Here is a 13,928-nt window from a genome sequence, read left to right on the forward strand (position 1 = left end):
ATTGCTGATCATAGCCTATCTACAAGCTCACTTGTTTTAACTGTTCACCTTACAGTGACAACATGATTCTCCTGACTGAACCAGCTTTCCAACCTTGGGGGGAAAAAAAATAGAAACATCACCAAAGGATAAAATAGTTTTATTTATAGTCTCATAGTAAAGGTACGCCTCAACTTGCAAGACAATTGTTGGCAGTATGTACAACATACCTGTAATTTCCATGGAATGGAATAAACAAATATCTATTTCATACACACTAAATTTACCTCTGCAAGAAGAAAAAACATAAGATATCAAACAAACATTCCCAGGACAGGCAAATAACTCCAGGGAAGGTTTTTTCCTTTGCAGAACTGACAACATTTACAGTATACAGTATGAGTATACAGTGTTTATTACTACTAACACACTGATATGGAGTTGTTTTTTTGTTCCAATAACAAAAATAAAAGGTTTACTATCTTTTTAACTGCATTGTGTAACATTCAGTATCCGTTTGGGGATTTGTTTTTGCTTTTTATACCCACCTTTTGTTTCGAGATAACAAAAATAAAAAACAAAATTAATAGTTGGACTGGTGAAGTGAGAAATATATTAAAACAAAGAGGTCAACATTGTTCGTCCATGTATGTGCGTCCACTGAAGAAGAAAAAAAATAATATCCAAGCCAGACAACAATGTACATGAGATAAGAAATCAATTCAATTGTTTCATTTTAAATATATAGGGATTCTTTTGATTTCACAAACATTTCAAAGACGAGAGGAAAAGAAAAAAGAAAACTTCAGCCATCTACACTGATTCAGAACGGTTGCATCTTGCATGACATTATTTTTTTTTCTCCAAAGCAACTTCACATTCTTTTCTGGAAAAGTACAAATATTAAAAAGGTAAACTATGTCTAAGGACAATTTTTCCAAAGATCTCCAAGTCTCAAAAACTTTCCAACAGTTTGCAGAGGTTGCCCAAAAATGTTTAAACAAACGGGGGGTTTTGTTGTCGCTGTACTCAGGCTTGATTTATGCTTCGCTGCGTGCCAGGGCCGCGCGCCGTAATCACAGACCATCTTTATTAAAAACATAGCAGATATACAAGCTCACAGCACCTCATTTTGTGCCACAAGCTTGTACATCTGCTATTCTTTGGAAAAATCTTGAAAGTGTGAGAACTACTGATTTCAGAAGGCATTTGTAGAATCGGCCTCGGCTATCTGACGCATTGCCAACATGGATCGGCTTGTTTTCGGTGCGCGACACCCAGGCGTGCAACGAAGCATGAATCAGGCTTAAAGCTTTACACACCATGTCATCTCCATGTGTTATATATGAATGGTAACCAGAGGGTTTCTTAAAAGCATCAAGTCCTTCAAAACTGCAGAGCTGCCTCACTTGAGGGGGTTGTGTGTGCGTGAGTCTTGGGAGTTGTTGCTGCTGTGTCACGAGAGAAGTGACAGGACTGTTTGGCTGAGCGGAACACAGAAAAAGGTAGACGCGCTTTTTTTTAAGTTTAGACATACTGTAGTAGCAGCCCTCTCTCACGCCGTATCTCCACCGGTAGCTCCTGGACTGGCATCAGAAGGCTGGATTGGAGTGAGGAAAGGTAGGAGCGGCGGGGGGAGGGGGGCAGGGGAAAAACAACAAAAGAGTCTCTAGTGAGAATGCCGGGGGTCTAGCCTATAGAAGAAAGACACCAAGGATCCGGTCAGTGAAGTCACAACTAAGCATCACCAAGACAGGAAGTGCTTCAGACTCGACGGGGGCCCGTTCGAATGCAAAAAAAATGCACCATTGTCACGTTAAATCACACACACCGGGGAGGGGGGTGGCAAAATAAACAATACGAAAATGCAAGCATTTCGCATCAAAAACTATTCATGTAGTTGGTGCCCCCCCTCATTCATACAGGCGGATGCCTTTATAAGCTCAGAATAAATCAACCTTGTTCTGAATTAAAAAAATCATCACCTTATCGCCACCTAATGTGATAACTATGACAAAAACATTGTTTTTGGTCAAATTAAACTCACGAGGAAAATAAATAAATCGCATGCCTCCGGTGTGTACGGACCTAACAGACTCAGTTGGACGATCCTTCTCGATGGGACATAAAATGCCTTTTTTTTGGGTCTACATCGCGTGTGAAAAAAGCATGACAAACTATATTAATGATGTCTGGGCCACGCAAAACAGCTACAGGCTAAACACGCACACTTCCTTTCTGATTTGGTCGTTGTGACGCCACCGATCCTTGGGTGTCTTTTGGTTCTAGAGTCTAGCTGGGCTCCACGCGCAGCTTCTTCCTGGTGGGTGGCTCCTCGGGCTCCGACTCGGAGCTGGAGTCGGAGCCACCGTCGAAGGCGGACACGGCGCTGCCCTTGCGATTGGTGTACAGGCTGCTGTCCGAGGATGCGTAGTTGGCCTGGAGCTGAGTGTTTCCCTTGGCCTTCTCCAGTGCACGGACTGCTTCCACGACAGACAGAAAAGGGAAAAAAAGTAGAGTTACTTGTCGTCAGTCAGAAACCTCCATATCTCTATATTCTAAGTTTGTGTTCCTTTTATTCTTTTTTTCGTAAATTAACGTCCCTACTTGATCACATTACAGTGTCACACAAAAGCATCAAAAGTAACAGATCGACAAGCACGTTTCGAGTTTGTAGATCTGCAAATTTTGCATTTGAAACCTGAAATGGACCGGTTTGTGATTTATTTTTTTAATTGCCGATCTACAAGCTCACAACACCTCGCAAGTTGTGAGCTTGAAGACCAGCTATTTTCACAATATTCTGACTCAGTGGGAACTGAGTCAACTCCTACAATTGGGGAGTGAGGGTACCCAGGTCAAACATGATTATTTCAGGGGGTACGGGCCTGAAAAGGTCTAGACTTGAGGGTTTAACCCATTTTGGGTGGGAATTCCTTTGTGTTTTAAAGGAGCATTCAGTGATTTGGGTGATTTGGAAAACCACCCAGTCCGCCCCGGTAACAAAATGTGCACATGCACACGCTCTACAGTGGGGGGGAAGTGCAACAGGCCAACAGCATGTGCACCAAGGCCCGCCCCCACTCGATCATGATTGGAGGAAGGCCCCTCTCATCCTGATTGGATGAAGGCTTTGCCACCCAAAGCCCAAACCGAAACTAGGGTTTTTTTTACCCCAGGGGCTTACTGGGGACAGGGAGGAACTCCTTATATGGTCAGCACACTTTTTAGTAGGTAGGATTATCCAAAAAATAACAAATAAGTGAAGTGAAGTGGAAGTGAAATCACTGAATATACCTTTAAGCATTATGTTATTGAAAAATAGCAGATCTACAAGCTCATAGCGCGGCACTCGGTGCCGCACTACGAGCTTGTAGATCTGCTATTTTTGAAAAATCATGACAATGTGGTGCAAATCTTTGAATATATGCTTTCACAGAAAGTTTTTAACTAAAATCTTGGCTTCTGGAAGGTCCCTGGAACAACATATTTTCAGATGGGGGTCGGCGGCCAATTACATATATCTTTGGGCGTCCTTGACATAAAAATGTTTGAGAACGACTGATATAGAAACATGAATTTTTCAGAAAACTGTCAGGATTTAGAAGACATTTGTGTCCTCAGGTCTAAATGGGTTAAGCGGTTAAGTATATATTGGTATTTCCCCATGATGACTTACCCTGCTGCTCCAGCAGTGAGTTCTGCTTCTTCAGGTCATCGATGTCCTGCTGGTGGGTGTGGTTTTTTCGCCTCATGTACTGGATGTATTCTGTGGCTTTGTCTAGAATCTGTGCTCGGGACGCCTGTTTGAGAGCGCTCTGTCATCACAGAGTAAAAGGATAAGACATGTGGCAGGTGCTACAGTACATTGCACATACATACATCACATTACATAGTTATATAAACTCAGCAACAAAAGTTTGGAAACTTAACTTTTATCCATTATTTCTCTACTTTAATAATACCAATTGGTATTGTATTTTCTATCTTCTATCTTCTATCTTTGATTAGTCACCTTTACAACAAGGTATAGATTTTAAGGATTGGGCTTTTGTGAAATGAGCAACACAGCTAAACATGTGGGTAGCGCCTCCAAAAAGTGCACCAAAATCACAAGTGGTTGGTATTCACCCTTGCTTTGAGTTTCTTAGTGGATTGGATGATTGCTCTCTCCAACAGTAATAAGGAAAAAAAACATAACAAATAAATAGACACATATTGGCAATTTTTACACTACATTAATTTTAGCGTCTGGAAGATCCATACGCAGCCACAACATCTTGGTATGGTATGGGACAGTATCTGTCTCACAGGCAAGAGAGAACTTGAATTTGTCATGAAGGCAATCTCAATGCAGTGAGATATCGGGATGAGATAAATTATCTGGAGCCAGTGGCGATGTCATATCTTCAGAATCTGGGATCTAACGCCATCCCCTCCAGGATGACAACACTCATCCTGAGAGGATGGAATGGCCTGCCGTGAGTACAGACCTCAAACCAATTGAAAATGGTGGGATCAGCTTGGGCTATACGTGCTAGAGTGACCAACAGAACCACGTTGGCTGACTTGCAACAAAACCTGTTTGAGGAATGGGATGCCATCCCACAGCAAAATGTTGGCTAGGTTGGTTGACCAGCATGGTGCCAAGCTGTTGCAGCTGCTTTTGGATCTTCCACCCTCTACAGTGTTCCCTAACACGAGTGTAAAATTAATAAAAAATTGCCAATATGTGTTGTTTTTAACTTTTTTTCCTTATTACTGTGGGAGAGAGCAATCATCCAATCCACTAAGCAACTCAAAGCAACAACTTGCCATTTTGCGCTACCCACATGTTTAGCTGTGTTGCTCATTCCACGAATACCTCGTTGTAAAGGTGACTAATCAACGATTAAAATGATATAAAATACAATATTATTATTTAATTGGAGAAATAATGGACCAAAGTTACATTTCCAAACTTTTGTTGCAGTTTATATTATCGTTGCTGTCGGGCAGAAACCTCTAACTCCACTCTTTGTTTGTCCATAAATTAAAGCCCTACTCGATCATACTACAGCGTCAGACAAAAGCATCAAAAGTGGCAGATCTACAAGCTTGAGCATCTACACATTTTGAGCTTTTCGATCTGATACTTTTGAATTTGAATCCTGAAAAGTAACAGTTTTGGAGCGGAGGTTTCTACCCGACAGACGATTGATTGATTGATTGATTTATATATATATATATATATATATATATATATATATATATATATATATATATCACACATATATACACACACATTTACAGAACTAAAAATACATAATACAGTTAATTATTTATCATTGTCATAAGTACTACTGAATGAGGACAATTATAAATTATATTTTGCTGTAATGATACAACTACAACTAAGACTAGACTAAGGTGGCAGTCACACCAGAATGCTTTACTGCGAACGGAAAGTGTGCTTCGTTTGGCAAGTGTGACGGCTCATTTGAATTCTGCTGCGCATCAAACAATCGCAGTCTAGATCGCCAAAAGACAGGGGTTTCGCGTCGCTTCCAACTGCCCCCGACTTCAATTCACTGCAGGTGTGAATGCAATCCGCATCAAATAAAGGAAATGAAACGTGAGGAGTATGCCTAAACACAGTTGGAGACGGAGGGCATATTTTACGCAGCACAAAGATGTCCCGTTACCGTGGATAGACGTGGTCGAATGAGGAGACCAAAGTCCTCACCGAAATATGGTCAGACGAGCACATTAAGCCTGTCTGTCTGTCTGTCTATGGACAGTGTGTGGGGATCCGAGTGGGGACTTTCTTCATCGTTTAAATAAAAATAGCTACTTCAAAATTGAACACATAGATGATCTATAAACTGTAACTAACATGGCATATGCATAATCATTTCATATGATGATCGGATCATCTATGGGGGTAGCCTACATATTGTAAACGTCTGATAACTGATTCATTTTGCGCTCCCGTCTCTGTTGTGCCTCCGCAATATGCCCACAAGAACAGTGTGTGCCGTGCGCAAGCACACACACAACGTCCAGTCCCCGACGACACACAGCATTCACTTTTACGTCTTAACTCCTAACTATTACTCAAAGTATAATTTTAACACCATAGATCTCACTGTGTAGTTAACCCATTCTGAACGGGAACCCCTTTTGGTGTTCTTCTAACCCTTCTGGACGGGAACCCCTCTTGGGGTATGTACAGTATTAAATTACAAAAAAATGGATGCTGCTATATAAATATTTGAAGTTTTTCAGAAAACTTAGGTCAGCATTTAGAGGGCTTTTTAGAATCGGCTTCAGTCCAAAATGGGTTAAACACATTGACCAATGACCACACAGGTCAGGCGGATAGTGAACATACCACAGCACAATTCATTTAAAAAAAAAAAATGGGTACCTCACCTCTCTCACTTTCTCCCCCTGTAAGGCAGGCACGGAGTCTCGTAAACTGTGAAAGCTGTCTTTAATGTGGTCCCTGCGTTTGCGCTCCAACGCATTGTGATGTGCTCTTTTGTCCGCCTGCAAACACACAAATCAAATGGTTATTTTTAAAACACATCTCCTTTCTAGCATGTAAGACAAAACCATCAAATGTCATCATGAAACTTGCATAGTCAATAAAACCCTGATCCAAGTCAGTATTGGGACCACAGCGGTACCATGGGAGCCACTCCATTGTACTTTTGCCATATAATTAGCTGTTGACGTTTCTTCTCATTGCGCAAATGATTCTGTGAAATAAACAACTTCCTTGGGGTTTTACACATTGTAAATGGCACCATTCATTCTAGTGTAACGGCATATGAAGGACTCCACCCTTTACTCAACTCACAATAACTCCAGAAGCACATAATGGACATTTTGGGGCCTTTGGTGCAAAAAACAACTAATAAACGTCATGTTCATGGTCAAATCCTGCATGTGCCAATTCACCATTTGAAAAGATTGCAGAGGTCTACAGAGTAATTACCTGAGAACCAGCCCTAAATGACTCAATTGGATCCTAAAATAATCAGATTCAGCCTAATACAATAATAATCTAAATACCGGTGGTAAGTGGTTCTTAGAGAGGGTTGGTCACTTTGGGTCACCACAGGTCCTTGAAGGGGTTAGAGGTGGTCCCCAGCAAAATGTGTTACTTTAGCTTAATATTGTGCACAAAGATGCACACCAAAGTCCTTGTCACAGTGCCGGCCCACGGGAGAAAACTGAAGAGGGAATCTTGAAAGAACGTGGCCGCACACGCTAATAGCCAAAGTGCCAATATTTTATTAGGACGCGGCAGATTAAGACATCATGAATCCAACGTTTCGGCGGCTAATGGTGAAGGCTTCACCACCGAAACGTTGGATTCATGATGATTGTAGAATGTAGATATTTTGAATATTTGTGATAGATTATTTTGAACAACACAAATCTTGGAAGGGGGTCCCTGGCACAAGTAATTTTCAGGCCGTGGCCAAACACACATATAAATGTCATATTGTCTGTCGGGTGGAAAAGTTTGTTACTTTTCAGGATTCAAATAAAAAAAGTAGCAGATCTACAAGCTCAAAACGTCACGCTTCCCGCACCACGTTTCCAGCTTGCAGATCTGCTACTTCCGTGTGCCGCTGTGTGTAGTATGATCAAGTAGGGCATTCATTTGCAGGGGTGGGGGGGGGGGGGGGGGGGAGAATATGGAGCCAAGATGTTTCTGGCCGACAGTGACGATATCTTTACCCATGTAGGAAACATGTTATGATGACAGACTAGTAGGCCAATATGTGCCAGCAGAGTAACATATCACAGCTGATCTAAAGCTGGGGAACCAGCTTAGCCTAATGGGGGAGGGGAAGCCCTTCCCATTGCTATGGCAAGAACCATGCATAGGCTACAGTACTGCATCAACAATCTGACATGGCTTCAAATTAATGTTATATAAATAATGTATAAACTTTGTTATTGAAAAACACATTGTAGATTAGGCTAAATCTTCTTTCCAACTAATCTGCGAGTGTCCTATGAATCCCCCTTGTATATCAAGTGCAAACAAGCAGTTAAGATTTCTTACAGGCACAAACACACACTATACAGGGGAACTTGTTAGCCTAAAAGCCCAAAGTCTCACTGTTTGCGTTGGCTAATTGACAAAACATGGAAGCACGACAACAACAGTTCTGTTCCACTACCCATAATCTGTTCTCATACGGTTACATAAGAGAATGCAAGCTGGCTGCTGGCAGCCTGGCAGTAACATGGCTACATGTAGTTATAGCACACAAGCTAGTATTTCATCTAAAAAGATCATATTGAAACAAAATGGGACATATTTGTTTTACACTGCTAGTTGTCAGCTAAATATAGCCAGGGACACGCTTGCTTGGGCTTATGGGATGGGATTACGGTACCCTTTCGTGGATAGTATTTTCCACACCTCCCCATATGCATGCGTTTAAAAAAGCAGAACTTCCAAAGTAAAAGCAAAACATAATGCAAAATCGGTGTGTAGCTATTCATTAGCTATAACACTATATCCTGCATGACATACAGGCTTTGCTGCTGCTGTACGTTACACACACCACCACCACCATCATCATCACACGAGCTCAGCTGACCTTATTTTCAATGCAGTTTGTTTATGGTCGTGGCAACACAATCAACAACCCACGTCACGTCTAGAATGTAATTTTCTAGCGGCCTGAACAAAATGTCAACCAGATTGAAATAATGATCTACTCAGGCCAGGGGTTTGGTGTTGGTTGACGGGGGATGACATTCAAATAAAGGCCGTTTCAACTCTAAAATGATCAAGGACTTGATTATGTAATGTTATGGGGGGAAAAGCTGGTTCTTCTGCTTCGAGGCTGCATGGCCCCAAGAACAACAACAAGTGGCGATGCCACGCGTTGTTAGCTTGTAGATCTGTTATCATCATTATTTTACGACAACACGATTACTGATCCACTGGATTGAGCTGTGCCTCTGCTCTGACGTGATCACATCAGATCTAGAAATGTATGGACCGTTTATTTTCTATTTTTACCGAATCAAGTCCAGTAGGCTTAACATGACCGTTTACTCTGACAAACATACTGGGCTGGGCTGGTTCGTTAAAAAAAAAGAAAAAGGTTTTATTTTTCTCCCACCCCCCATCTGCTCTTCTCGATTCCGTCGCAACGTTAGCCAACCTTTAGCCTATCTTGGCTAACGGGCCAGAATACAAAAAACAGCAAGGATTCACACGTGACGTCACGGGTCAACATCGACTAGCAGGAAATAAACGGGGCCTCCTCTGGACCGCCACGTTTTTGTTATTGTTATGCTGCTGCATACATATTTGTACTATTTTATTTTTAAACACGTTATAAAAAACATGTACAACGAATTATTTGGCGATCTGTCAAATAGCCATACTTTGTCTTTTGTTTTTTTAAGCTCCATTTTGTCATTTTATTTAGGAGTGCTATTATTTAGTGCATTTAGATGTTCTTCATAAATACATTCAAGACAATAACGCCTGGAAGCACCGCCATTGTGGGATTAAAAGGCATAATGTAAAGAAGACAAGAGTTTTCAAATCAAGTTAATAAAAAAGGGGGACATAAAAACAATAAAAACGTCTGGGTTTCCGAGGCTACTGATTGGGAGACAACGCTAACACTTCCCACGCGTCTGTGGCGTCATCGACCCACCCTTGCTACCTTCGTCCGAGCTAGCAGAGAGGGTCAGCTAGGGTAACGTTAAGAGCAGAAATGTGAAAAACACGTTAGGAGGGTTTTAGCTTCTCCCACTAGCTGAGACGGACGAGCCTTTTTCTAGGAGCTTAAACACACACACAAACACTCACACACAAACACCAACTAAACACTTACATCACTGTCGACTTCGATGTCATCGTTGTCGCTCATTCTTCGGTGGAGGACGAGGGAAAGAAAAAAAAAACAAACGGCTGTCTCGAAAATAAAAAGGGGAATGCAGCAGCAACTAACACGCCAATAATAAAAAGCTATGGGAGCATGAATCTGGCTGCTACTACAGCAGAGACATCATCATTATGACGACGAGCCAAGGATCCTCTACACGTGATTCGCCTACACACATGGACGGGAAAACACACATGGCGCAGGCGCGGCGACCGCGTGGCTCCCTGGGTAGTGTTGTCCTTCATTGCAGTGTTGCCAGATTGCGTGAGAGAAATAAGCAGCCATGTCTATGAAAACACGCCCAAAAGAAGCGACTAGGTTACATGAGCACGTTACCACCACATCGGCTATTCCCCCCCTATCCCCGAAAAGAAATCTTGAAAAAAAAGAAGACCGTATAATATGGATGTCTGCAGCGTTGCCATGTCTGCTTATTATAAGCGGCTTGTTTTTCCTGTAAAGTTATTTGTAGTTGTGTATAGTTGTGTAATTGGAGGCTTGTTTTTAAAGTTATTTGGTCTTGCAAAATTAAAAATATATATAAAAATATATTCAATTGTTTAAACCACTTCTCAAACACCTTTTTTCTTTTTCTTTTCAAGATCATTTTGAAAATAGCAGATCTAGGCTACAAGCTTTTGTGTTGGTGATGTGTTGTGATCTTGTAGATTGGCTATTTTCAAATAGCCAATGTATATAGTAGTTTAAATTAAGTGCTCATGATGTAGCCGTGGCTTCTTTTGGGCTTGTTTCCATAGGCTGCTAATATTCCTCTAACAAAACCTGGCAACAGTTATGATGATGATCTGCAGGAGCAGTGGTTCAGAACTTCAGCCCTTTGAATCACTTTAATAAAGCCTCTACTCTATTCTCATGACCTGACTTATAACCGTACTCGTTCCTGGACTGTTTTTGTCCCATCTACACATAATCTCTTGGGACACAGGGGTTCAAGTAGTTCACTTTCAAGTTCATTTCTATTTTGGTCAAATGTTCGCCTTATTTATGCCGAATGTTGGCCTATCACGTGGTTAAGCCTGCAGATCATGGGGCTGCCTGCATGCTGTTTGCTGTGGTGTTCAGCCAGACATCACGGTAGTGTCAGCAGCAACAATAACCTCTTTGCAGCTATCTATGATTATGAGGCCAGATGGTGGCTCAGTTTCAGCATCCCTCCCCCCACATCAATGCATGCCCCACTCTCCATTCTATATAGGGTATAGATAGACTACCCCAGTGTCAAGAATCAAGCACTTTGCCCGTTCCTGAGTGTAGCCTATAGGCCTACAAAATCACTGCTGCAACATACACTAGCATGCTTCATGCTTCATGAGCAGGGTTCATCAATATATGATATGTCCAACATACACAGACAAATGTGTCAGTGGCAAAGACTTGGCCTTGTCCTTGGCCTTGTTCTGTTTTACACACCATGTTCTTATTTTGATCATACTAGGTTTACAAGTGAGTGTGCAAATGCATCCTCACACGGTCACACCTTGCATACACGGTAAGCAGCACAAATGTTGGCTTCAGTAGGACTGGTGCCACTGCCAGTATATCCATCTGCACGTAGCTCTGGTCCATATAGCTCTAATGCCGTCATTAGAGCTATGCTACTCTCGTCTTCCTGCGCCAGTCTCTCGACTGGAGCGAAAATAAAAATAATGTTTTCGCTACTCACCAATACAAAGGCGGCTTGTGTTATTAGAAAGCCTACTTTCCTTGGTGGACGCACTCTGAGCCCCCACCACACGTAAACAATGCACTTTTTGGCCAGAAAGGGATTTGTTTTCATCGGAAGAAAAATACTTTTAGTTACTCCACTGCGTCTACCGATATTGCCAAGAGAAAACCCCATATATTTTTCCTTCCGGTGGAAAGAAAATCCCTTTTTGGCCAAAAAGTGTAGGCCTATTTTATATGTGTGGTGTGGGGGCTCAGAGTGCGTCCACCGCGGAAAGTAGGCTTTCTAATAACACAAGCCGCCTTTGTATTGGTGGGTGGCGAAAAGTTATTTTTATTTTCGCTACAGTCGAGAGAGTGGACTGCATTTCATGCGAGCGCAGGAAGATGAGAGTAGCATAACTCTAGATCGTGGGTAATATTTGTTCAAAGCAAACTTTTAGTTTCAGCTCCAAAAATTCATTCAGAAGATCTGCAAAGACTAAAACTAAGCTAAAAACTAGTAATTTCCTATACAAACATGTTTCCTACTACTATTTATACACTTGTAAACCTAAGTACATTTTATATTGATCACATACATTATGTAGCCGCACGCATGCATGCAACGTTATTAAAATAACATTCCCCCTGGGGGAAAAAAATCACCATTACACCATTGCCTGTGGCAGGGTGTGGATTGATGATTGGTGTTGCCATTAGCTGCTCCCTCTAAACATCTGTAGACAGACGAATAACAGTCCACACTATTGATCCATAATGTATAAATGATAGATAAGGGGTCAGGACAACGAGGCCTTTTCGTGGAGGGGTCAGAATGAAATTTGGACATAGACTGTTTTTCGTCTGTGGTACTCTTGTCACAAAGTAATTGCCTGGCATTGCCAGACTGATCACCTGGGATTCACTCAGAAGTTCCTCCACGGTGGAGGAACTTCTGAGTGAATCCCAGGTGATCAGTCTGGCAATGCCACTGGCAGTCCTCCTCACTCATCAGCCTCTTTGTTCCAATGGTGAATGACTCTGGAAAGAAACTGGTTTTCCCTGTTTCAGTTCTGCAGGCTGCAGTAGAGTGGAGCAGTGGTCAGCCTGTCCAAAAGCAGGGCGGGTGAGGGGTTTGGTTTTTATAGAAGTCTCTGAATAGACTGAAACAGTTATCCATTCCAGGGTGTTGCTCTCCAGGGTGTGGTCTCTCCTGGTGGGAGGTGATGTGTTGATGAGATTTTGGGAGGACCTGCAGGTTGACAATCTGTTAGTTAGGAAGCTCTGTACTCCTCCTACAAAGGAGGAGTCACCAGAGAGAACGAATAGGTCATTGTTTGTTTTGTCATTGTTTTGTTTTTTTGTTTCCTAGGATAAATTAAACAACATACATATTTCAAAATATTAAAAAGAAAATGTAAACTAAAAAAGTCACAACCTTTCATCAATTAAAAACAATTTCAACATTTTTCAAAAAATCATATAATTTATCTTAGAAAAAAATAAATAAAATAAAAACTTTAAGGACGTGTGAACATAGCAAATCCACAAGCTTGCAACGCGTCGCGAAGAAACGCGCTGTAAGCTTGTAGATCTGCTATTTGCTCGCTTTAAATTACGTTCGCCCTCATTTCTTTCCGCCGACCCCTCAGTGGGCTGGTTCTTGTATTTGTTTTACTGTGAATAAGGTTAGAAAAAATGTTAGGGTTGGGCATAGTTTGTTTAAGTTTAGGAACAGGGTTAGTCTAGGAGTCTAGGACACGAAGACGCTGCAGGGAGAATAAATGGTGCAACTGTTCACGTGTGTGGCTGTTCTATGGGCATAAGTGAAGGTGGTTTTGGAGGTGTGCTCTATTTAGACTAGGACTCCAATGTGTTCATGATTTAATGTTCAAGGTTCAAGGTTGTCTTTGTCTTCCTTAGGAGAAATTGAGAGATTTGTCTAGTCAGGCTTTTGTGAACAGCTTTTTTAAGTTGCTTGATTCAGTATTTAGATATTTGATAGTCTTTTTAGCTGCCCCACCCCGTTCCCATACAAACCCATTTGTTCATTCATACATTTTAACCATGATTCATTGAAAACACCCGTCCTTGGTTCTGGTGACTGATATTTTCCTTTTAATATGGGAGGAGGCCGTGTTTTGTCAATTACTTTTTACAACACGAGAGAGACAACATGGATGTAAATTTGTTTTTATTAAAAACTAGTACAAATACTGAATAGAAAAACTATCATTGATTCACAAAGAGAAGAGTTGTGTGCATCAGCGAGCTTCTGCCATTTGGTGTGATGTTATGAAATGTACAGTATGTCAATTCAGTTTCTTGAAAATATCATTTGTAATCATGCATAGTATCTATTTT

At 41.5% G+C, this 13,928-nt stretch overlaps 1 protein-coding gene across 4 annotated transcripts; it reads right to left on the bottom strand.

The window, feature by feature from the left end:
• Window positions 1-123: 123 nt before the first annotated feature.
• LOC306942780 (protein max-like) lies at window positions 124-10,122 on the bottom strand. Of its 4 annotated transcripts, none has more exons than XM_079528868.1 (4): window positions 9,846-10,122; window positions 6,394-6,510; window positions 3,659-3,782; window positions 124-2,462 (listed from the first exon to the last, which is right to left on the bottom strand). In XM_079528868.1, exons 1-4 carry the CDS (start codon window positions 9,879-9,881, stop codon window positions 2,272-2,274), a joined length of 468 nt encoding a protein of 155 aa, XP_079384994.1. In that variant the 5' UTR covers window positions 9,882-10,122; the 3' UTR covers window positions 124-2,271. The 4 variants fall into 4 exon arrangements, with proteins under 4 accessions (XP_079384994.1, XP_079384992.1, XP_079384995.1 ...); XM_079528866.1 differs by having other exon boundaries at window positions 3,659-3,797; XM_079528869.1 differs by having other exon boundaries at window positions 124-2,459; window positions 9,846-10,116.
• Between the last annotated feature and the right edge of the window lie 3,806 nt (window positions 10,123-13,928).

This window comes from Electrona antarctica, assembly GCF_951216825.1.
Source record: "Electrona antarctica genome assembly, chromosome: 18".
Classification (NCBI taxonomy): domain Eukaryota; kingdom Metazoa; phylum Chordata; class Actinopteri; order Myctophiformes; family Myctophidae; genus Electrona; species Electrona antarctica.